Source organism: Watersipora subatra, chromosome 3 (genome assembly GCF_963576615.1).
Source record: "Watersipora subatra chromosome 3, tzWatSuba1.1, whole genome shotgun sequence".
NCBI classification, from domain to species: Eukaryota; Metazoa; Bryozoa; class Gymnolaemata; order Cheilostomatida; family Watersiporidae; genus Watersipora; species Watersipora subatra.
The window spans coordinates 60116146-60141094 of NC_088710.1; the positions used below are offsets into that span (position 1 = coordinate 60116146).

The 24949-nt window shown below is 32.2% G+C and overlaps 1 protein-coding gene across 1 annotated transcript in view; it reads left to right on the forward strand.

Moving 5' to 3' along the window:
• Positions 1-650: 650 nt before the first annotated feature.
• Positions 651-24949, forward strand: part of LOC137390813 (protein mono-ADP-ribosyltransferase PARP14-like) — a 52268-nt gene continuing 27969 nt past the window's right edge. The window contains exons 1-9 of the mRNA XM_068077129.1: positions 651-1053; positions 3257-3357; positions 3781-4002; positions 4991-5212; positions 5340-5478; positions 6714-6887; positions 11406-11480; positions 11571-11750; positions 14619-14840. Of these exons, the coding sequence (XP_067933230.1) occupies positions 651-1053; positions 3257-3357; positions 3781-4002; positions 4991-5212; positions 5340-5478; positions 6714-6887; positions 11406-11480; positions 11571-11750; positions 14619-14840 (1738 nt within the window). The remainder of the gene's footprint in view (positions 1054-3256; positions 3358-3780; positions 4003-4990; positions 5213-5339; positions 5479-6713; positions 6888-11405; positions 11481-11570; positions 11751-14618; positions 14841-24949) is intronic.

The following is a 24949-nucleotide window of genomic DNA, read 5'->3' on the forward strand; positions in this document are numbered from 1 at the left end:
TCATTGATGCAATATATTCGAGAAGAGAGAGATTTTCTCGATACTCTTGGCTTCAAGCATAATTGCTTAGTGGTGGACCATAAAGAAGATGCCGTTGTGCGCCCTAAAATTACCCCTCGTGTCACCAAGAAAAGTGACAGTGCTGAGTGTAGATATTCTGTAACCTTACCTGATGGAACAGTCTGCGAAGTCTGCAAGGATGATTTGCCTTCAATGCATTGCGATGCAATTGTAAATGCTGCTAATGGAAACCTTGCCCATGTTGGTGGACTCGCTCTAGCTGTTGTTAAAAAAGGTAAGATTGGGGTTGCCAAGGGCTACTGGTGCAAACAGCCATTTCCTGATGTAACCAATTTGTGTAGTGCTGTTGTAAACTCATCAGCTCATCAAATATGTATAGTCAAACATTCTCAAACAGATAGATCAGGATTGATGGAGAGCTTTCTGTTCACTACTTATGATAACAAGCTTTGCCAAAACACTGTTGTGAGTGATCTGTTGCTTTTACTTGTTTACTTTTACTGCGCACACATGTTAATGCTGGGCAATCATAAGACTGCAGCAATAGTTAGCCTTAATACTTTTGGGCTTTAGGTGGATCAAGTATACAAGAAGAGTGTCGAGAATTTATTCTCAGGAATGGCTCTTTGATGGAAGGTCAAGCGTTTACATCATCGGCTGGAAGTCTCAAGTGCAAAAAGGTCATTCATGCTGTTGGGCCGAGGTGGAGGAATGGTTACAGCCAAGAAGAATTCTTACTGTTTCAATGCATTGACAGTTGTATGGATGAGGCAGAAAAGCACCGATTACAGTCTATTGCCATTCCTCCTGTCAGTACAGGGATCTTTGGTTTCCCTTTGAATAAGGCTGTGAAGAACATCATCGATGTGGTAGAAACGAGAGTTAAACAAGGGGAATACCTTCCGTGTCGCATAGTGTTTGTAGATAATAAAGACAACAGTTTGGATTTGTTTGAAAGAGAGCTCAGTTCACGTTTTCAAGCTCGTCAAGCAAAGAGCCCTCTTCCCAGATCCGGACTAAATGTTAAAAAAGGTAAATTCTTTAATTTGCTTGTTAGTTATCATAGTAAGACTTAAATTATTTGTTTTAATAAAATAGAAACTTTGATAAGATAATGCATTTAAAGGTGTATGATGGCAACGACACCAGACATTTGTTTGGCAATGAAAATGTTTTGGCATCAAAAATTCATTTTCATTCAACATATGCAACATTTACCATCGATCTCTTTCTAGCCAAGCAAAGAGAGAGAGAGAGAGAGAGAGAGAGAGGGAGAGGGAGAGGGAGAGGGAAAGGGAGAGGGAGAGGGAGAGGGAGAGGGAGAGGGAGAGGGAGAGGGAGAGAGAGAGAAAGAGAGAGAGAGAGAAAGAGAGAGTGTAGATGCCATTCCTACTTGAAATAACGCAACATGCAACTGTTCGTGTGAAAAGCTATTAGTTGTTAGTGATTGACCATATGATTTGCTGTATTTGAAAATCGAACGCAGTCTTTCTAGAAATTGAAAGCGTGTAAATTGAAACTTTCAAAAGAAAAACAAACGTTTAGGTAGTACTTAATTATGAAAAAAATTATTATCATTCAAAATAAAGAAATAATGGATAAACTTCAAATAAGGAAAAAAGGCAGTTTTGTTTGTGGCACACAATCAATGATTGTGACACGAAGGCTGTCCGAAGCTAAGGGTGTTGGCGAAAAAGATTTCACCCAAAAAGAGTTGAATTTGTACATTCGTATGCACGGATGTGAAGTTAAGCGCACATTATACTTAGGAAAAGTCATACCATACTATAGCCAGTTTAACTTGTACCGTAATGCTTGCTGCACCTGTTTGCATTACAGGAGATTCCATGTTCAAATCCTGTACAATCAGATCTTTTGTAGCTAGAATTTAATCGCTCTAATTGAACAAACAACAGACACTCACATTTATATAGATTGTTGCAACCATGCTGTTATTTAGTAGCTTTAGTTAATATTGTGTATGTATATGTTAGCATATTGTTAATATTGTGTATGTACATGTTAGCATATTGTTAATATTGTGTATGTACATGTTAGCAAATTGTTAATATTGTGTATGTACATGTTAGCATATTGTTAATATTGTGTATGTACATGTTAGCATATTGTTAAAATTGTGTATGTACATGTTAGCATATTTTTAATATTGTGTATGTACATGTTAGCATACGGTTAGGAATGTGTATGTACATGTTAGCATATTGTTAATATTGTGTATGTACATGTTAGCATATTGTTAATTGATTAGTCTCTATTAGTTGGCCAAGTGGTTGTCTCTCAATTAATAAAATGACTCTCTATAAGTTGGTAGGATGACTCCTTGTTAGCTGGTATAGTGACTCTCTGTTAGCTGGTGTAATGACTCTCTGTTCGTTGGTATAATGACTCTCTGTTAGCGGGTATAATGACTCTCTGTTAGCTAGTGTAATGACTCTGTTCGTTAGTATAATGACTCTCTGATAGCTGGTGTAATGAATTTTTGTTCATTGGAATAATGACTCTTTGTTAGCTGGTATAATGATTCTTTGTTAGCTAGTATAGTGACTCTCTGTTAGCTGGTGTAATGACACTCTGTTCGTTGGTATAATGAATCGTTTTTAGCTGGTATAATGACTCTTTGTTAGCTAGTATAGTGACTCTCTGTTAGCTGGTGTAATGACACTCTGTTCGTTGGTATAATGAATCGTTTTTAGCTGGTATAATGACTCTTTGTTAGCTAGTATAGTGACTCTCTGTTAGCTGGTGTAATGACACTCTGTTCGTTGGTATAATGACTTTCTGTTCACTGGTACAATGATTCTCCGCTCGTTGGTATAATGACTCTTTGTTCGTTGGTATAATGAAACTCTGTTTATTGGTATAATTACTCTTTGTTAGCCAGTATAATGACTCTCTGTTAGCTGGTATAATGACTCTCTGTTAGCTGGTATAATGATTCTCTGTTAGCTGGTGTAATGGCTCTCTGTTCATTGGTATAATGACTCTCTGTTCATTGGTATAATGACTCTTTGTTAGCTGGTATACTGACTCTCTGTTAACTGGTATACTGACTATATGTTTAATTGCATAAGGACCATTCATCTACAGGAATAATCGCTACCCAATAGCTTGACTATTAACTCTCCTTCTACTTGAGGTTTACAAGGGTAGACATTTATTTGTTACTAAAAGATCCCACTCACAAGGTTTAAAGCTGTTGTTTTATTGTTGTTAGTCGCAACCAAATCGAACAAGTTCACTGTTACTGGTAGCAACATCAACATTTTGAATCGGATCAATGTGGAAATAAGGAAGGGAGACATGTCTAATAGCCAGGTAATCTTATCATAAGAATTATTTAGCATTCAATAACTAATTTTGATTTGATGGAAGTTATTAGATGCTGAAATTTTGTGTAAGTCTATTAGAAGACTGTTCCATTGTGATGGAACTCTCTATTCAATCGTGTTTTTCACCAGAAGCAATATAAAATATTGGTAATGGTAGATTGGCAGTGAAAAATCTACTATTATAGTGAAAATCTTTCTTTACTTTATAAACATGAGCATAGAATTTTGAATCCGATATCAGGAGAATTTTATATTAGTAAAGTTTATCAATAGGCAACAGAAAAAGCTGAACATGCAGGGGCTGAGATGAAGTCAGTGATGAGTTGTTTACGATTTGCACTTTTCACAATGCGTGTTATTTTCAATATGATATCATCGCTAGTTTCAATTGTAAACACTTCGTTTTTAGGAGGAAGCACTAGTGAATTCTGTTGGAAACGACTTTAACCTATCTGCTGGTAAAGTCTCAAAGGCGATATCCGCTATGGCAGGGCCTCAGCTGCAAGCCGCTTGTTCAGCTCATGGTCCATTGCGATCTGGTGATGTGGCGGAAACTGATGGTTTTCAATTGTCCTGTCAAAAGGTCTTCCACTGTAACTGTCCATCTTACCAAGGAACTTTTGCGCTCCAGGTGAAGTTTGTTTGTTAGTGAAGCTGTGGTAAGGCACTCTAGACAAGCTACACTGCGAGAACATTCATGATTTGCTCGTGAATCGACTAAGCTTTATAATCTCAGAGCAAGTTACATTAAACCGCAGATGTGGTGCAGCATATACATGTGTTGGTTACTAGTTATATAAGTAATTTTGGAATTGTGTTCTTGAAAACAAAATTGAGAGAGGCTCATAAAACAGTTTGGTATGCTTAATATTGACAGCACACACTAGTTGAGTCAGCTACATGCTGAGCACTATAAGAATAATTGTTATTGCCGAGGTTGGTAAATGTTGAGCAAGCAGGAACAAGGTTTTATCTATCATTTACCATAAATGTCAGCTATGAGTTGATTCTCATGGTTAATTGTTTTATTTGCAATACAGATACAGTCGATGATAAAAAAAACCAACAAAGAACCAGACACAAAGGTAGACACGGGCATTTCTTGCTAGATATCCCAAACATCATGTTTTCTCGTTTCATCATCTGATGTTTGCTAATTGGTTTGATTGTCAAACTGGAATTATTTTTAGAATAGAGTCTCTATTTATGTTTATGATTGCCTCCTTCACCTTTGCATTCAGACTACAAACCGCTATTTGTATGTATACTGATGTTACTCTGTTATAATAGCAATAATTTGGCCCATGTATGCATGATGAAACAACTCTTTAAGTATTTTAGTCATTGCTGGTAGTAGTCCTCACTTTCACACTAGTTAAACAATACTCAAGCCATAGATAGTTTAATTCTACCACTACCTGTATAATCTTTCAATATGCAGTAACAGCTAACAATGGTTAAGGAGCTGTTCTTTCTTGATGCTGTTCAGCTTTATATCTAATAAAACCGACTTTCTCACTTTTCAAGTGTTGTAGCTATATATTTTTCATAACTTTTGTTTTCTATTGTTGTATCTGTAAGTATCAATTATGTGTTTCAGTGTCTTGTTACTGATTTAGAACTTGATAAGGATTGTGGGTAAGTGTCTCACAATGGCGTCTTCACACAACCACCAATCAATAGCATTCCCTGCTCTTGGTACTGGTAACCTGAGGTACCCTGAAGCGGAGGTAGCCAAGACAATGATAGAAGCGGTCTTGGAATACGCAGATGGAAATCCTAACAGTTCGCTGAAGGATGTCAAGATTGTCATCTACTACCTTGACCACAAGACCCAGAGGGTGCATTTTTATCATACCACTTTGGCTTATTTTCATTCATAACCGCTGTCTCTTTTGTCAATAATATTTCCTCTTGATCAGTGTGAGTTTATGAACACTTTAGATTGTACAATAGACTTTTTTGCAGGCTTTTGATGGGGAGCTTGAGCGACTGAGTGGTGCAGGTGCTGCCAGTGCTACAGGAGCTCAACATAGCACCAATGTAAAGAGAGACCTCAGACCGGTCGAACAAGATTCAATCCTATTAGGTGGTTTTGACACTCTAGGTAATTATCAACAACCTTAGCATGAATGCACTCTCATATATCATTAGCACCCTGTAACTCACATTTGTTTTACCCTCATTACAACAAAAATTAATTTTTTGTTGACACACTTGTTTATTGCTTGTTTTCAATAATAAACTCATTTTCATTAGGAGGGTAATACTGTCAAATTTTCATGTAGAAATTTCACTCATTCATGGTTTTACTTTGTCTGATAAACCATCATACGTTGGCTCAAGTAATCCCGTAAGAATTTACTGTGATTCATGCAAGTCGTTCCACAGTCAAGAAACCTTTGACAACTACTTAATAAGTAAGGATGATAAGCTATACATATAAATAATAAGAAGCACTATGAAGAGATATGTAGAAAAATTTAATAGGATAAATTAATGAAAAGTCTTTTTTATTGCTACCTCATCTTAGAGATTTACCAATAAAAGGGCAGGTTTGACAATATGTAGGTTGATAGGTAGAGTGAGAATGATACGAGGTATAACTGACTCTAAGACTAAGTATAGCTTGCAATAATTTACCTTTTTTACTTTTATTGTCTTGAATATTGTTTATATTGTTTTAATTTTCATCTTCTGCTTGTTCAATTTACATTTGGAAAACTAATCTTTGAAAAGATTTGGAATGCCGTATGTCAAAAATTCGTTCAAATCTCGAGTCAAAGTGGACATCGAGTTTTTTGTTGAAACCTCAAATTCTTAAGTTAAAGCAATTGTAAGGAGAGGTTAGGCTGTATCGACAATCATGTATCATTTGATCATTTTCTCACACTGGTTGGTCAAGGTGCAATATCACTACCGCAATGTTTGTAGCCATTATTGGGAAACTCTCATAGTATCACATCCTCATAGTTTGCTCAACCAGAATATTTTCCTTTCATTTACCAGAGGGTAGAAGAACTTGTGCATCTTTGAAAAAGTAGTGTGTCTTTTTGATTTTGACATTTCATTATATGACAATTAGCTATTGTCAAAAGCTTCATTGTTTAACACATGTTGATACGCAGAACTAGTGACTGCAGCACACATCTCAGAAAGATCTTTTACCGCTGCTGATAAGCCAATTAATTGAAAGTAAATTACATTTTGTACTTACAATCAACTGGCTGAGAAATCTTTAACACTGTCTTATTAACTTGTATGGTTTACTCAATCTTTGATAGCTCATTTCTTGCTTGTTGCAAAGATATTTGCTTTTTACATTATGAAATATTTTTCCAGACAAGCTGCCCTGGCAGAAACGAGGTTCACACAAAAGTGTCGGTGATGGCAGAGGAACTATCAAGGGCTCTGTCAAGGTAAATGATGTAACGGTTAACGTTATAGAAGGTGACATCACTGCGCACTCGGCTGATGTACTAGTTAACAGTACTGACAGCAATCTCAATATTCAAGGTTGGTACTGAAATGTCTTTTGTTATGAGTGAATGTTCTGGTGCTATTTTATGGTGCCCATAGTTTGACCTTTTCATGCGCCGTAAACCAAACATTTTCTCACAAAGTCGACTGACTATATCAAAGCAAAAGCAACTGGAAATGTAACCAAATGTATTTTTGGAGTGTTAACGGCTAATGTTGTAGATACGGCAGAAAATGTTTTTTTAAAAATACAGTCAGTATAGAATTTAATAGCAGACAGTGAAAAACCTAGAGATATCAGTTCTCCAATTTGATCTCCCGAGAGTCTTTCTGGCTTCCTTGATATAGTAAATGTACATGTAGTATTGTTGAACTGCTAAAGCAGTTCAACAATAATAATGTAATAGTCTTATCTTAAGTAATTGGCTATGAGATCTACCTATCAATTGGTAGCTTTACAGTGAAGTAGGGAAGTTGATGCACCGCTCAGACTTTAGTGCACCAAAACATTCTATAAACAAGTTTTGTTGTTTTGCAAAGACCGAATTGAGAAATTAGAAGAAAACATTATAAACATATTTTAATAAAATCTTGATTTATTGAAGCTACCAACTAAAACTATTGAATCATAAACAAACTCACAAGCTGGAGGTATGATGCCAAGTTTTAAACTGTCAAGTAATCAAATAGCCTGTAATTTTGGCTTAAACACGTTTTGCTAAATACGTAGAACACGATAAAAATATGTGTCAAACTTGCTATCAGGAACCTACAAAGTTTTTTTGGTTTTTGTTATATTTCCTCGAGCACTACTGTGGGAAACTGCTTCATGAAGGAAAAAGCTTAACTAATGATTTTCGTCTGCTCCATGCAAGCTTTACCTAATTCGTTGCAGTCTTACAGTGACACGTTTCTCTGGCTGTTGGCACAACCATCATTTAAGCATCTTTTGGAAAGCTTTTAAAATCATCTTTGAGATCCCAATAAAGTTTGTTGTATTAGTTTATAAACTGAATGATTAATGTGTTCTAGACATACATGTAGCCCCTTCCAAAATATTTATTGGACAAATAATTTAGGCAACATATAAAATACACAGATGACTTGAGTTTTCGTGTTTTACAAGATTGTTGATTGGCAGTTGTTTATGGTATATGCTGATACTATTTGTTCGTCCTTGTTCTATGCAGTGCACCCCAGGGTTACGACATCCGTATTCTACGCCTTTTTCGTTATGTGTGATGCAGCATTATTATGCATATTTTAACCAATGTAATAAATATCTTCCCCAATATTGATTGCTATGCTCTGTGAAACGTCGTAGTCTAATCCCAAAGCTAGACGCCTCTTGAACCCGAAGTTCCATGATTGAATCTTCTGTAAAGCAGCTTTTTCTTCACAACAACTTTATTGCTAATACTGGACAGATGGACAATTACTGAGATTTATATACATGTATGTATATTTGTTTACTATAAACTTTACTTCCTTATACATATATACATGTAGCTATATAATTACATATATACTGTAAAACCTCTAATTGAGCACCATGACGCTTTATTTTTTAACCTCTTTTCTATGGTGGCGGTCAATTGGAGGCGGCGTTCAAATAGAGGCTGACGGTCTATTTTTCAAATGGCTCGTCAGAATCTTTGGAAGATAAATTCAGCCCTATTGCGAACGAAGCGAATGTCGCCTATATTTTGCACACTTTTGCCGGTGGACCGATATTATACATTTTGAATGCAATAAATATGCTAACTTACCTCTAACTTGTCAAATATCTCTTAATAAATATCCATTGCTTGCAATTGACCTCCGATGATATTATATCCTGTGTCCTTCTTTGCAATTAGTTGGTAATTTCAATTTTCATTTCATTCTAAATTTGAAGACTTATTTTATTTTATATCTATGTTTAACATTGTTGAATAGAAACTCATTGCACTCACTAATATGTTTGCTACAGTTTGCAGCCAAAACTAGCTTCATATGTGCAATAAAAGTGGAGTTATGAGCATCGATCCATTGTAAGCTGTATTAAGATAGCCACAAAATGCTATTAAAGAACATGCTATAAATCTTCATATTTATAAGTTATACAACAATAATCTATCAAATGATACAAATATACATAATCATGAACATGTGACATAAACGAACCATACTTTTATTACATGCAGAAACAAGAATTAACGTTTTTAAAACAAAAAAATATTTGCATCGTTTGCTCGGATAGTTGGGTTCTGATTGTTGCTTTCGATGGAACGAACATCTTTTAGTTGTCCAACGCCTTCCACAATATCTTATGGCTTCAATTCTTCTTCTGCACTGCTGAACCAGGCGATTTTACTGTCTAAACAATTTTTCGGCAGTGCAAAACTTTCACGGGCTGCATTTAGCACTGATGCAGTGCTAAAGGTTTGCTCGCTAAACTATTACCTTTGGTCCTGCAAACCGATTTTTATATTCATGTTCTTCGAAGTATTAGGACCGCATTAAACAAGGAACTACTATTAGCTTGATATAGTTAGTAGTTATTTCTATGGCATTGCTTTCCAAGTTCTCTATCCACCATCGTAAATTTAAACTGTTTTTTATATATGTACATATACATCGAAGCATCAGGACCGTGTTAAACAAGGAACCACTATTAGCCTGAGACAGTAATTATTTCTATAGCGCTGCTTTGAAATTTCATCCACCATTGTAAATTTAAGCCGCTTTTTATATATGTAGGCTACTTCGAATTAGAAAGACCGCGTTAAACGAAGAGCTACTACTAGCTTGAAACCATTATTGATTATTGCTACGGCGTTGCTTTCAAAGGTTTAACGAAAAAAACAAACGAAAAGCTTTGGAATTGGACAACAAAAGAATTAACTGATATTGATATAAACGATTCATTATTAATACGATTTTGTGGACACTTTTCTACTGATCAGTTGATAGTGGGGGCTCGAAAAGATCAAATAATGTCCAAATGGTGGTCAAATGGAGGTGGCGTTCAATTGGAGAGTGGCGGTCTATTTTTCAACCATTCTCTCAGGGTGGCGGTCAATTGGAGGTGGCGATCAAATAGAGGTGGTGTTCAATTAGAGGTTTCACGGTAACTTTAATTTGTTAGCCATAGACCCAAAGATTAATAACGATGTTAAAGGAAGAAGTGAGAATCATAAGTGGATCATTACCACTAAAAGCACCAAAGTTACTGTAGGTAACTATAGTTACTAAGGTTAAAATACTAATTTTTTACTATTTTTCAATATGTACAGTACGTAGGAATATATAAAATTTTGATGTTTTTACCAGGGGGTGATTGCATTAGATAATTACTATGTGTTGCTATACTCATCTATACAACATTTTTACTTAACGATGCCAACGCTGGAATGCATTAATGTCGTATGGCAGGGGTTCACTGCACATATCATGACACAATTGAAGTAGTTGTTGCTTAGCTAAGTTTTATTTTTAATGCTCAGTGCAATTGTAATAGTTCTATTTGATTGATAGTCTTGTCATCAATCAATAGGTAATCTATATATAAATATTGGTGTTTGTCTGTTGTGCGTCAAGTAGTAGCGATGAAATTTCAGCAATTAAAAATACACTTTGCACTGGATTCGAAGTCGGCCTCCAGTTCTGGAGGCAGTGAGCTAATCTAATAAGCCACACAGGTTACTTGCAATACAATAGATTAATCGTGCTTATAGTGGTTACATTGTTTAAAATGCATAACGGCGTTGTGTGCTGTGTAACGCCACTATAGTTGGCTTCACGGCTCTTATTATAGTAAGTTACCTAAATTATCCAATTTGAGAAGATATGGTAAAACTTGCACAATGGCAATGACATTACCTGCTACTTTTTTTATAAGTTGGTTTTTTATTACCCGTGCAACTCCGGGCATTTAGCTAGTTTATATATAAATCTCAGTGTTTGTATATAAACTAGCCTATTCATCGCCAAGTCCACTTTCAGGTCTGCAGACTGGATAGCTAACCCAATACACTACCTGTCCTTTGCCATACTGTGGAATAATAAGGCACAAACTTATGCATCAATTGCAAAAATATTAGTATGCTCCAAGTTCATGATTGCATTATAGATCATTACAAGTAGCAAGCTGGCTTCTTATTATAGTAAGTTTCTAGCTTTACTAGACTGGGTTACTCAATGTCATTGGGTAATTATTTTATTACCCAATGCCAGGTATTCATCTAGTCTTTAATACAATAAGACCAGTGTCTATCCCTTTATGTGATGCCACGCTAAGTGTGTTCGGAAAAAGGTGCCTCACATGGAAGTTTAACTCAAATACTCTGACTTACAGGCCAGCGCGCTAACCACCACACCACTCGACTGCCTTGCCTCTGCTTGAATTAATTATGCACATGCTGATTACTCATTACGATCTCTCACGGTGCACGGGACTGCCAAGCATGCTAGTCGAGTGATATATCAGTGGATCTGGTTTTTGGCATTTCACCAACTTCTGAAAGTTGTACCTATTACTGATAATAATTGTAAAGTAAATTCAATTTGTAGGGCGAGTTACTCAGGCGTTATGGGCTAAAGCTGGACCAGCAGCTCGACAGGAGATTCAACAACTAAGGTCTCAATGTAAGTTAAGTACACCTCTGTAATAGTGCTTTCAGTATAGTTTGACAGTCACTAGAGGGTCGGAAAATATTCTTTTTTCATATTTTGCAGCTGTACAAGATGGGATCTGGGTTAGCAGCGGTGGAAACCTCTCAGCGCAATATATTTTTCATGTTAATGCGCAGTCCTTTAGCGGCTTCAATGATGAATGGAAAAAGCTTTTGTCCAGCTGCCTAGAAAAATGTGATGGAAATGGATTGACGTCCATTGCATTCCCTGCACATGGAACTGGTAATATGTGTATTTGCTGCTATGTAGGAATAACCTGCATAGCAATACCTGCTCTTGAAACTGGGAGTTCTAGAGCAATAAAGTATTTAAAATTCAGTGTCTGAACTGATTACATCAATAGAGTATTTATAAGTACAATGTCTGAGCTGAATACATCAATAAAGTATTTATAAGTACATTGTCTAAACTGATTACATCAATAGAGTCTTTATAAGTACAGTGTCTGAACTGATTACATCAATAGAGTATTTATAAGTACAGTGTCTGAGCTGATTACACTATAATAGAGTATTTATAAGTGCAGTGTCTGAACTGATTACATCAATAGAGTATTTATAAGCACCGTGTCTAAACTGATTACATCAATAGAGTATTTATAAGTACAGTGTCTGAACTGATTAAATCAATAGAGTATTTATAAGTACAGTGTCTGAACTGATTACATTAATAGAGTATTTATAAGTACAGTGTCTGAACTGATTACATCAATAGAGTATTTATAAGTACAGTGTCTGAACTGAATACATCAATAGAGTATTTATAAGTACAGTGTCTGAACTGATTACATCAATAGAGTATTTATAAGTACAGTGTCTGAACTGAATACATCAATAGAGTATTTATAAGTACAGTGTCTGAACTGAATACATCAATAGAGTACAGTCATACTTCGACTTACGAGCTTAATGCGTTCCGAGACTGAGCTCGTATGTCAATTTACTCGCATGTTGGTGCAATTGATTTATATATAGATCAATTAAATATATATTGACTGGTTTCCATACTCTAAAAAATGCAAATAAAACACTCAAAACAAGATATTGTAACAGAAAGAACATGTTGGTTAGTGTCCTAACACACCACATGTTTTCAAAAAGCAGCAAATAAAAAATGATGCAAGGAAATGTGATAAAATAAAATGTAAAATTAAATACATACAATAGCAGCTAACACTAGCATTTGCCAGAGAGGGAGATATAAGTTAGCCTTCATTACAACAGTTGACTTTGATAAATTTGGATTTTATCAGTCTTAAAAAACAAAATTAGAAGCAAATCTAAAAGCAAACTTTGGCCAACTTTCATTTTTAATTTTAATTAAAACTTCTTCGGCGTTCATAGTTACAAGTTTCTCGCTGATTAGCTAATTTTTCCTTTGTTTCGCTCTCACGACCAGCTGGCCGTTCTAAGAGAAACCTATCTAAGGACGTTTGCCTTTGTCGCCCTCTCAACGTGTCGCGATTAGGACGAACACAGGTGTCGTCACAAAAGTTTAATGCATGACCACTAGCCAACTTGTCCGAATGTATATTTTTATAGTTTTGATAGATAGCACCGGCCTTTACAAATAGCGTTGTTTCAGTTACTCTGTCACCGGCCAAACTTTTAGCCAGTGCCTGAGCGGTCTCTCCATCAGCGGTCGTGAAGATCGCTGCGGCATTTAGAAACTATGGTTAGTCCTTTTCCGAGCTAAATGCCCTGAATATAATCCTTCTGTTTGATAATTGTGGATGTATTTCTGTCATATTGCTGAGCTATCTCAATCACGCATATGCATTTCGCATATTTTTCAATAATTTTCCGTTTAATATCAATTGTTACCATTTGCTTTTTCTTTGCATTATTTTTTATTTTACTGGCAAACTTTCGGTGTACACAGTACTCGCAGTACTTTTAATGCACATAATTCTGCACTGAAAAGCGCGCACAAAGACACGGTACAAAAATATAACCTGAGCAGTTGAAAAATACAAATTGATGCTGTTATCATAGAACGCCTCCGACATACTTGGCAACTGACTCACGTGCTCGTATCTCAAACATGGCTCGTATGTTAGTGCTGAAACTTGTTTAAAAGCTGGCTCGTATCTCAAGTTTCTCGTATGTTGGAGCACTCATAAGTTGAAGTATTACTGTATTTACTAGTACAGTGTCTGAACTGAATACATCAATAGAGTATTTACTAGTACAGTGTCTGAACTGATTACATCAATAGAGTATTTATAAGTACAGTGTCTGAACTGATTACATCAATAGAGTATTTATAAGTACAGTGTCTGAACTGAATACATCAATAGAGTATTTACTAGTACAGTGTCTGAACTGAATACATCAATAGAGTATTTACTAGTACAGTGTCTGAACTGATTACATCAATTGAGTATTTATAAGTACAGTGTCTGAACTGAATACATCAATAAAGATTTTATAAGTACATTGTCTGAACTGATTACATCAATAGAGTATTTAATAGTACAGTGTCTGTACTGAATACATCTATTGAGTATTTGTAAGTACTGTGTCTGAACTGAATACATCAATAGAGTATTTACTAATACAGTGTCTGAACTGAATAAATCAATAGAGTATTTATAAGTACAATGTCTGAACTGATTACATCAATAGAGTACTTACTAGTACAGTGTCTGTACTGAGTATATCAATAGAGTACTTACTAGTACAGTGTCTGTACTGAATACATCAATATAGTACTTACTAGTACAGTGTCTGTTCTGAGTATATCAATAGAGTACTTACTATTACAGTGTCTGAACTGATGTTTGCGGTATATTACATTAGTCAATCATTGTTAGCAGACACACATTATATTAGTGATGATATTTGTCATATTTGAATTATTGTTTGATTAATCTGAAGATCACACACCTGTTCTCATTCACTTCCATCAGGCGCACTAACTGGTTACCTTTATTAAATATATTCATGTTTTTTTTACATTTGCATTCACTAGATAAGATGGTGCACTTGTAGCAGACACTCAAAACACTGTTGTTATTTTCTGTACTTCTAGTTCAAATATCGATTGCATGTCTTCTCCCTCTTTTATGTATTGTGTATATGTTTGCAGGTGCTATGGAAGCGAATCCAAAAGAAATGGCCAAGGTGATAATGCAAGCTATTCTCAAGTACCTGTCTGATAATCCACATAGTTTATTACAACGAATAGATGTCGTCATATATCAATCTGAGATGGTGGACAGCTTTGTTAGCTCAATGAAAAAGTGCATTGAAAAACGGGAATCGTGGTGGACTCGTTTGGTTGTCACAGTTTCTGACTGGTTTCAAGGGGGTCAGTACCATTCATAACTCATAACATATAATATTATTCTTCTGTGTCACAGTGCAATTACTAGAGTTTCCTTTGCTGTACAATCAGCTGGCTGTTACTCTATGTATTCCCTGTACCACTCTGTGATGTCCTCATCACGAGTCTGTTATATTCCCACTTTACTCTCTCAAATTCTTACTGCATGAAGATTTCTATCTCAGTTAAGTATAAGCATATTTGTAACAGATGCCATTTGTTAGCACATTGAAATAAGGTTTTTCAACAGTAGTCACCTGATACAAGTTGGAGGCTAACATAAATGTTGTGTATACTGGCCCTTCTTGCTAAAGTCCAGCTACAGCCTCTGTATTGCAGTCTTTGAAACCTTTATTTCTTGTTGCAGGTTTTGCCACAATTATTGAACTATAAAACTATTAATCACGCTTTTTAATGTGTAGTCAGATTATGCATCTACATCTCAGTCTCTTTATAATTCATTCAGAACATTTGTAGCACTATTATAACACTGTATCATTATATTATAATCTCTGTATTACTCCTTTATAACATTTGTAGCATTATTATAACACTGTATCATTACATCATACTCTCTGTATCACTCCTTTATAACATTTGTAGCACTATTATAACACTGTATCATTATATTATAATCTCTGTATCACTCCTTTGTATCATTTGTAGCACTATTATAACACTGTATCATTATATTATAATCTCTGTATCACTCCTTTATATCATTTGTAGCACTATTATAACACTGTATCATTATATTATAATCTCTGTGTCACTCCTTTGTAACATTTGTAGCACTATTATAACACTGTATCATTATATTACAATCTCTGCATCACTCCAAAGTACTTTCACCAATATTGTATGCAGATGATACTAATCTTTTTTTTTAATCCAAAGACCTTCACAAGCAAACGCATTCGATAAATGAAGACTTAAAAATCCTTCAGAGTGGGTGCAACCAAAATAAACTAACAATTAATTTTAACAAAACTTGCTACATTTTGTTAAAAAACCCACAGAACTCGTACCACTTTAATGAACAATCCCTACTAATTAATGGTCATGCAATAAATAAATCTGACAATATAAAATTTTTGGGAGTACTTATTGACCCTCAGCTGAATTGGAGCAATCATATATCCAAACTGTTAAAAGACTTTAGACCTTAGGCTGGGTTGTTTTTTCGATTGTCTCAGTACCTCTCTAAGGATGTTTTGCTAATTCTGTGCTATTCCTTCATCAAATCCAAACTCTCGTATTGTGATGAGGCATGGGGAAATGCTCCAGACTGCTACTTAAACAAAGTTAAAGTTTTTCAAAACCGTTTACTCAGAATAATTAACAAGAAAGCTTATGAATTTTCAGCTAATCCGCTATTCAACCTAAATAGAATTTTAACTATTAAAAAGTTATACAAATACAAAGTACTGACAAAAGCACACAACACACTTTGCGAAACAAACAATAACAGGACGATAACACATATAACTACTCGTCAAACACACATAAACCTAAAAGTAACATTGTTTAAATCAAAAGCTGGTCAATGTTGTTTGGATTATCAGGAGTCATTGCTATGGAATCTACTACCGGTTACGCTGCGTAAAATTGTAAATGCTAACTCTTTCAAAAATGAACTGAAGCGCTACCTCAGACAACCAGACGACTAAACCAACTAGACATACTTCTGCTGACTCTACTTTCAGGTTCCGCTCCTTGATTAGCCTTGCTATTGCGCACAGGGACCTCATCATCACCTTCCCTGGAGTGACATTTTTTTTCTATTTCTCTTGTCTTTTTAAACTGTTAGAAACACTCTTCATGTTATTTTTTGTGGTTATATTATAAATGAAAATAAAAAAACAAACAAACACCGTTATATAATCTGTAGTACTATTATAACGCTGTCTCATTATATTATAAGCACTGTATCACTCCTTTATATCATTTGTAGCACTATTATAACACTGTATCATTATATTATAATCTCTGTATCACTCGTTTGTAACATTTGTAGCACTATTGTAACACTGTATCAGTATATTATAATCTCTGTATTACTCCTTTATAACATTTGTAGCACCATTATACACTGTATCATTATACTATATTCTCTGTATCACTCCTTTGTAACATATGTAGCACTATCATAACACTGTATCATTATATTTTAATCTCTGTATCACTCCTTTATATCATTTGTAGCACTATTATAACACTGTATCATTATATTATAATCTCTGTATCACTCCTTTATAACATTTGTAGCACTATTATAACACTGTATCATTATATTATAATCTCTGTATCACTCCTTTGTATCATTTGTAGCACTATTATAACACTGTATCATTATATTATAATCTCTGTATCACTCCTTTATAACATTTGTAGCACTATTATAACACTGTATCATTATATTATAATCTCTGTATCACTCCTTTGTATCATTTGTAGCACTATTATAACACTGTATCATTATATTATAATCTCTGTATCACTCCTTTATATCATTTGTAGCACTATTATAACACTGTATCATTATACTATATTCTCTGTATCACTCCTTTGTAACATTTGTAGCACTATTATAACACTGGATCATTATATTATAGTCTCTGTATCACTCCTTTATATCATTTGTAACACTATTATAACACTGTATCATTATATTATAATATTTGCATTACTCCTTTATAACATTTATAGCACTATTATAACACTGTATCATTGCATTATAATCTCTGTATCACTCCTTTGTAACATTTGTAGCACCATTATACACTGTATCATTATACTATATTCTCTGTATCACTCCTTTGTAACATTTGTAGCACTATTATAACACTGGATCATTATATTATAGTCTCTGTATCACTCTTTTATATCATTTGTAACACTATTATAACACTGTATCATTATATTATAATATTTGCATTACTCCTTTATAACATTTATAGCACTATTATAACACTGTATCATTATATTATAATCTCTGTATTACTCCTTTATAACATTTGTATCACTATTATAACACTGTATCATTATACTATAATCTCTGTATTACTCATTTGTATTATTTGTAGCACTATTATAACACTGTATCATTATACTGTAATCTCTGTATAACTCCTTTATATCATTTGTAGCACTATTATAACACTGTATCATTATACTATAATCTCTGTATTACTCATTTGTATTATTTGTAGCACTATTATAACACTGTATCATTATACTGTAATCTCTGTATTACTCCTTTATATCATTTGTAGCACTATCATAATGCTGGATCATTATATTATAATCTCTGTATCACTCCTTTATATCATTTGTAGCACTATTATAACACTGTATCATTATACTGTAATCTCTGTATAACTCCTTTATATCATTTGTAGCACTATTATAACACTGTATCATTATACTATAATCTCTGTATTACTCATTTGTATTATTTGTAGCACTATTATAACACTGTATCATTATACTGTAATCTCTGTATTACTCCTTTATATCATTTGTAGCACTATCATAATGCTGGATCATTATATTATAATCTCTGTATCACTCCTTTATATCATTTGTAGCACCATTATACACTGTATCATTATACTATATTCTCTGTATCACTCCTTTGTAACATATGTAGCACTATCATAACACTGTATCATTATATTTTAATCTCTGTATCACTCCTTTATATCATTTGTAGCACTATTATAACACTGTATCATTATATTATAATCTCTGTATCACTCCTTTATAACATTTGTAGCACTATTATAACACTGTATCATTATATTATAATCTCTGTATCACTCCTTTGTATCATTTGTAGCACTATTATAACACTGTATCATTATATTATAATCTCTGTATCACTCCTTTATAACATTTGTAGCACTATTATAACACTGTATCATTATATTATAATCTCTGTATCACTCCTTTGTATCATTTGTAGCACTATTATAACACTGTATCATTATATTATAATCTCTGTATCACTCCTTTATATCATTTGTAGCACCATTATACACTGTATCATTATACTATATTCTCTGTATCACTCCTTTGTAACATATGTAGCACTATCATAACACTGTATCATTATATTTTAATCTCTGTATCACTCCTTTATATCATTTGTAGCACTATTATAACACTGTATCATTATATTATAATCTCTGTATCACTCCTTTATAACATTTGTAGCACTATTATAACACTGTATCATTATATTATAATCTCTGTATCACTCCTTTGTATCATTTGTAGCACTATTATAACACTGTATCATTATATTATAATCTCTGTATCACTCCTTTATAACATTTGTAGCACTATTATAACACTGTATCATTATATTATAATCTCTGTATCACTCCTTTGTATCATTTGTAGCACTATTATAACACTGTATCATTATATTATAATCTCTGTATCACTCCTTTATATCATTTGTAGCACTATTATAACACTGTATCATTGCATTATAATCTCTGTATCACTCCTTTGTAACATTTGTAGCACCATTATACACTGTATCATTATACTATATTCTCTGTATCACTCCTTTGTAACATTTGTAGCACTATTATAACACTGGATCATTATATTATAGTCTCTGTATCACTCTTTTATATCATTTGTAACACTATTATAACACTGTATCATTATATTATAATATTTGCATTACTCCTTTATAACATTTATAGCACTATTATAACACTGTATCATTATATTATAATCTCTGTATTACTCCTTTATAACATTTGTATCACTATTATAACATTGTATCATTATATTATAATCTCTGTGTCACTCCTTTATATCATTTGTATCACTATTATAACACTGTATCATTATACTATAATCTCTGTATCACTCCTTTATATCATTTGTAGCACTATTATAACACTGTATCATTATATTATATTATCTGCATTACTCCTTTATAACGTTTGTAGCACTATTATAACACTGTATCATTATATTATATTATCTGCATTACTCCTTTATAACATTTGTAGCACTATTATAACACTCTATTCTTATATTATAATCTCTGTACCCCTCCCTTATATCATTTGTAGCACTATCATAATACTGGATCATTATATTATAATATCTGCATTACTACTTTATATCATTTGTAGCACTATTATAACACTGTATCATTATATTATAATATCTGCATTACTCCTTTATAACATTTATAGCACTATTATAACACTGCATCATCACATTATAATCTCTGTATCACTCCTTTATAACATTTAGAGCACTATTATAACACTGTATCATTATATTATAATCTCTGTATTACTCCTTTATAACATTTGTATCACTATTATAACACTGTATCATTATATTATAATCTCTGTGTCACTCCTTTATATCATTTGTATCACTATTATAACACTGTATCATTATATTATAATCTCTGTATCACTCCTTTATATCATTTGTAGCACTATTATAACACTGTATCATTACATTATAATCTCTGTGTCACTCCTTTATATCATTTGTAGCACTATTATAACACTGTATCATTATAATATAATCTCTGCATCACTCCTTTATATCATTTGTAGCACTGTTATAACACTGTATCATTATATTATAATCTCTGTATCACTCCTTTATAACATTTATAGCACTATTATAACACTGTATCATTATACTATAATCTCTGTATTACTCATTTGTATCATTTGTAGCACTATTACAACACTGTATCATTATACTGTAATCTCTGTATTACTCCTTTATATCATTTGTAGCACTATCATAATACTGGATCATTATATTATAATATCTGCATTACTCCTTTATATCATTTGTAGCACTATTATAACACTCTATCCTTATATTATAATATCTGTATTACTCCTTTATATCATTTGTAGCACTATTATAACACTCTATCCTTATATTATAATATCTGTATTACTCCTTTATAACATTTAGAGCACTATTATAACACTGTATCATTATATTATAATCTCTGTATTACTCCTTTATAACATTTGTATCACTATTATAACATTGTATCATTATATTATAATCTCTGTGTCACTCCTTTATATCATTTGTATCACTATTATAACACTGTATCATTATACTATAATCTCTGTATCACTCCTTTATATCATTTGTAGCACTATTATAACACTGTATCATTATATTATATTATCTGCATTACTCCTTTATAACGTTTGTAGCACTATTATAACACTGTATCATTATATTATATTATCTGCATTACTCCTTTATAACATTTGTAGCACTATTATAACACTCTATTCTTATATTATAATCTCTGTACCCCTCCCTTATATCATTTGTAGCACTATCATAATACTGGATCATTATATTATAATATCTGCATTACTACTTTATATCATTTGTAGCACTATTATAACACTGTATCATTATATTATAATATCTGCATTACTCCTTTATAACATTTATAGCACTATTATAACACTGCATCATCACATTATAATCTCTGTATCACTCCTTTATAACATTTAGAGCACTATTATAACACTGTATCATTATATTATAACCTCTGTATTACTCCTTTATAACATTTGTATCACTATTATAACATTGTATCATTATATTATAATCTCTGTGTCACTCCTTTATATCATTTGTATCACTATTATAACACTGTATCATTATACTATAATCTCTGTATCACTCCTTTATATCATTTGTAGCACTATTATAACACTGTATCATTATATTATATTATCTGCATTACTCCTTTATAACGTTTGTAGCACTATTATAACACTGTATCATTATATTATATTATCTGCATTACTCCTTTATAACATTTGTAGCACTATTATAACTCTCTATTCTTATATTATAATCTCTGTACCCCTCCCTTATATCATTTGTAGCACTATCATAATACTGGATCATTATATTATAATATCTGCATTACTACTTTATATCATTTGTAGCACTATTATAACACTGTATCATTATATTATAATATCTGCATTACTCCTTTATAACATTTATAGCACTATTATAACACTGCATCATCACATTATAATCTCTGTATCACTCCTTTATAACATTTAGAGCACTATTATAACACTGTATCATTATATTATAACCTCTGTATTACTCCTTTATAACATTTGTATCACTATTATAACACTCTATTATTATATTATAATCTCTGTGTCACTCCTTTATATCATTTGTATCACTATTATAACACTGTATCATTATATTATAATCTCTGTATCACTCCGTTATATCATTTGTAGCACTATTATAACACTGTATCATTACATTATAATCTCTGTGTCACTCCTTTATAACATTTATAGCACTATTATAACACTGTATCATTATACTATAATCTCTGTATTACTCATTTGTATCATTTGTAGCACTATTACAACACTGTATCATTATACTGTAATCTCTGTATTACTCCTTTATATCATTTGTAGCACTATTATAACACTCTATCCTTATATTATAATATCTGTATTACTCCTTTATATCATTTGTAGCACTATTATAACACTCTATCCTTATATTATAATATCTGTATTACTCCTTTATAACATTTAGAGCACTATTATAACACTGTATCATTATATTATAATCTCTGTATTACTCCTTTATAACATTTGTATCACTATTATAACATTGTATCATTATATTATAATCTCTGTGTCACTCCTTTATATCATTTGTATCACTATTATAACACTGTATCATTATATTATAATCTCTGTATCACTCCTTTATATCATTTGTAGCACTATTATAACAATGTATCATTATATTATATTATCTGCATTACTCCTTTATAACGTTTGTAGCACTATTATAACACTGTATCATTATATTATATTATCTGCATTACTCCTTTATATCATTTGTAGCACTATTATAACACTCTATTCTTATATTATAATCTCTGTACCCCTCCCTTATATCATTTGTAGCACTATCATAATACTGGATCATTATATTATAATATCTGCATTACTCCTTTATAACGTTTGTAGCACTATTATAACACTGTATCATTATATTATATTATCTGCATTACTCCTTTATATCATTTGTAGCACTATTATAACACTCTATTCTTATATTATAATCTCTGTACCCCTCCCTTATATCATTTGTAGCACTATCATAATACTGGATCCTTATATTATAATATCTGCATTACTCCTTTATATCATTTGTAGCACTATTATAACACTCTATCCTTACATTATAATATCTGTATTACTCCTTTATATCATTTGTATCACTATTATAACACTGTATCATTATATTATAATCTCTGTATCACTCCTTTATATCATTTGTAGCAGTATTATAACACTGTATCATTATATTATATTATCTGCATTAGTCCTTTATAACATTTGTAGCGCTATGATAACACTCTATTCTTATATTATAATCTCTGTACCCCTCCCTTATATCATTTGTAGCACTATCATAATACTGGATCATTATATTATAATATCTGCATTACTCCTTTATAACATTTATAGCACTACTATAACACTGTATCATTACATTATAATATCTGCATTACTCCTTTATAACATTTGTATCACTATTATAACACTGTATCATTATATTATATTATCTGCATTACTCCTTTATATCATTTGTATCACTATTATAACACTGTATCATTATATTATAATCTCTGTATCACTCCTTTATAACATTTGCAGCACTATTATAACACTGTATCATTATATTATAATATCTGCATTACTCCTTTATAACATTTATAGCACTATTCTAACAATGTATCATTACATTATAATCTCTGTATTACTCCTTTATAACATTTAGAGCACCATTATAACACTGTATCATTATATTATAATCTCTGTATTACTCCTTTATAACATTTGTATCACTATTATAACACTGTATCATTATATTATAATCTCTGTGTCACTCCTTTATATCATTTGTATCACTATTATAACACTGTATCATTATATTATAATCTCTGTATCACTCCCTTATATCATTTGTAGCACTATTATAACACTGTATCACTATATTATAATCTCTGTATCACTCCTTTATAACATTTATAGCACTATCATAACACTGTACCATTATACTATAATTTCTGTATTACTCCTTTATATCATTTTTAACACTATTATAACACCGTATCATTATATTATAATCTCTGTATCACTCCTTTATAACATTTGTAGCACTATTATAACACTGTATCATTATATTATAATATCTGCATTACTCCTTTATAACATTTATAGCACTATTATAACACTGCATCATCACATTATAATCTCTGTATCACTCCTTTATAACATTTAGAGCACTATTATAACACTGTATCATTATATTATAATCTCTGTATTACTCCTTTATAACATTTGTATCACTATTATAACACTGTATCATTATATTATAATCTCTGTGTCACTCCTTTATATCATTTGTATCACTATTATAACACTGTATCATTATATTATAATCTCTGTATCACTCCTTTATATCATTTGTAGCACTATTATAACACTGTATCATTACATTATAATCTCTGTGTCACTCCTTTATATCATTTGTAGCACTATTATAACACTGTATCATTATAATATAATCTCTGCATCACTCCTTTATATCATTTGTAGCACTGTTATAACACTGTATCATTATATTATAATCTCTGTATCACTCCTTTATAACATTTATAGCACTATTATAACACTGTATCATTATACTATAATCTCTGTATTACTCATTTGTATCATTTGTAGCACTATTACAACACTGTATCATTATACTGTAATCTCTGTATTACTCCTTTATATCATTTGTAGCACTATCATAATACTGGATCATTATATTATAATATCTGCATTACTCCTTTATATCATTTGTAGCACTATTATAACACTCTATCCTTATATTATAATATCTGTATTACTCCTTTATATCATTTGTAGCACTATTATAACACTCTATCCTTATATTATAATATCTGTATTACTCCTTTATAACATTTAGAGCACTATTATAACACTGTA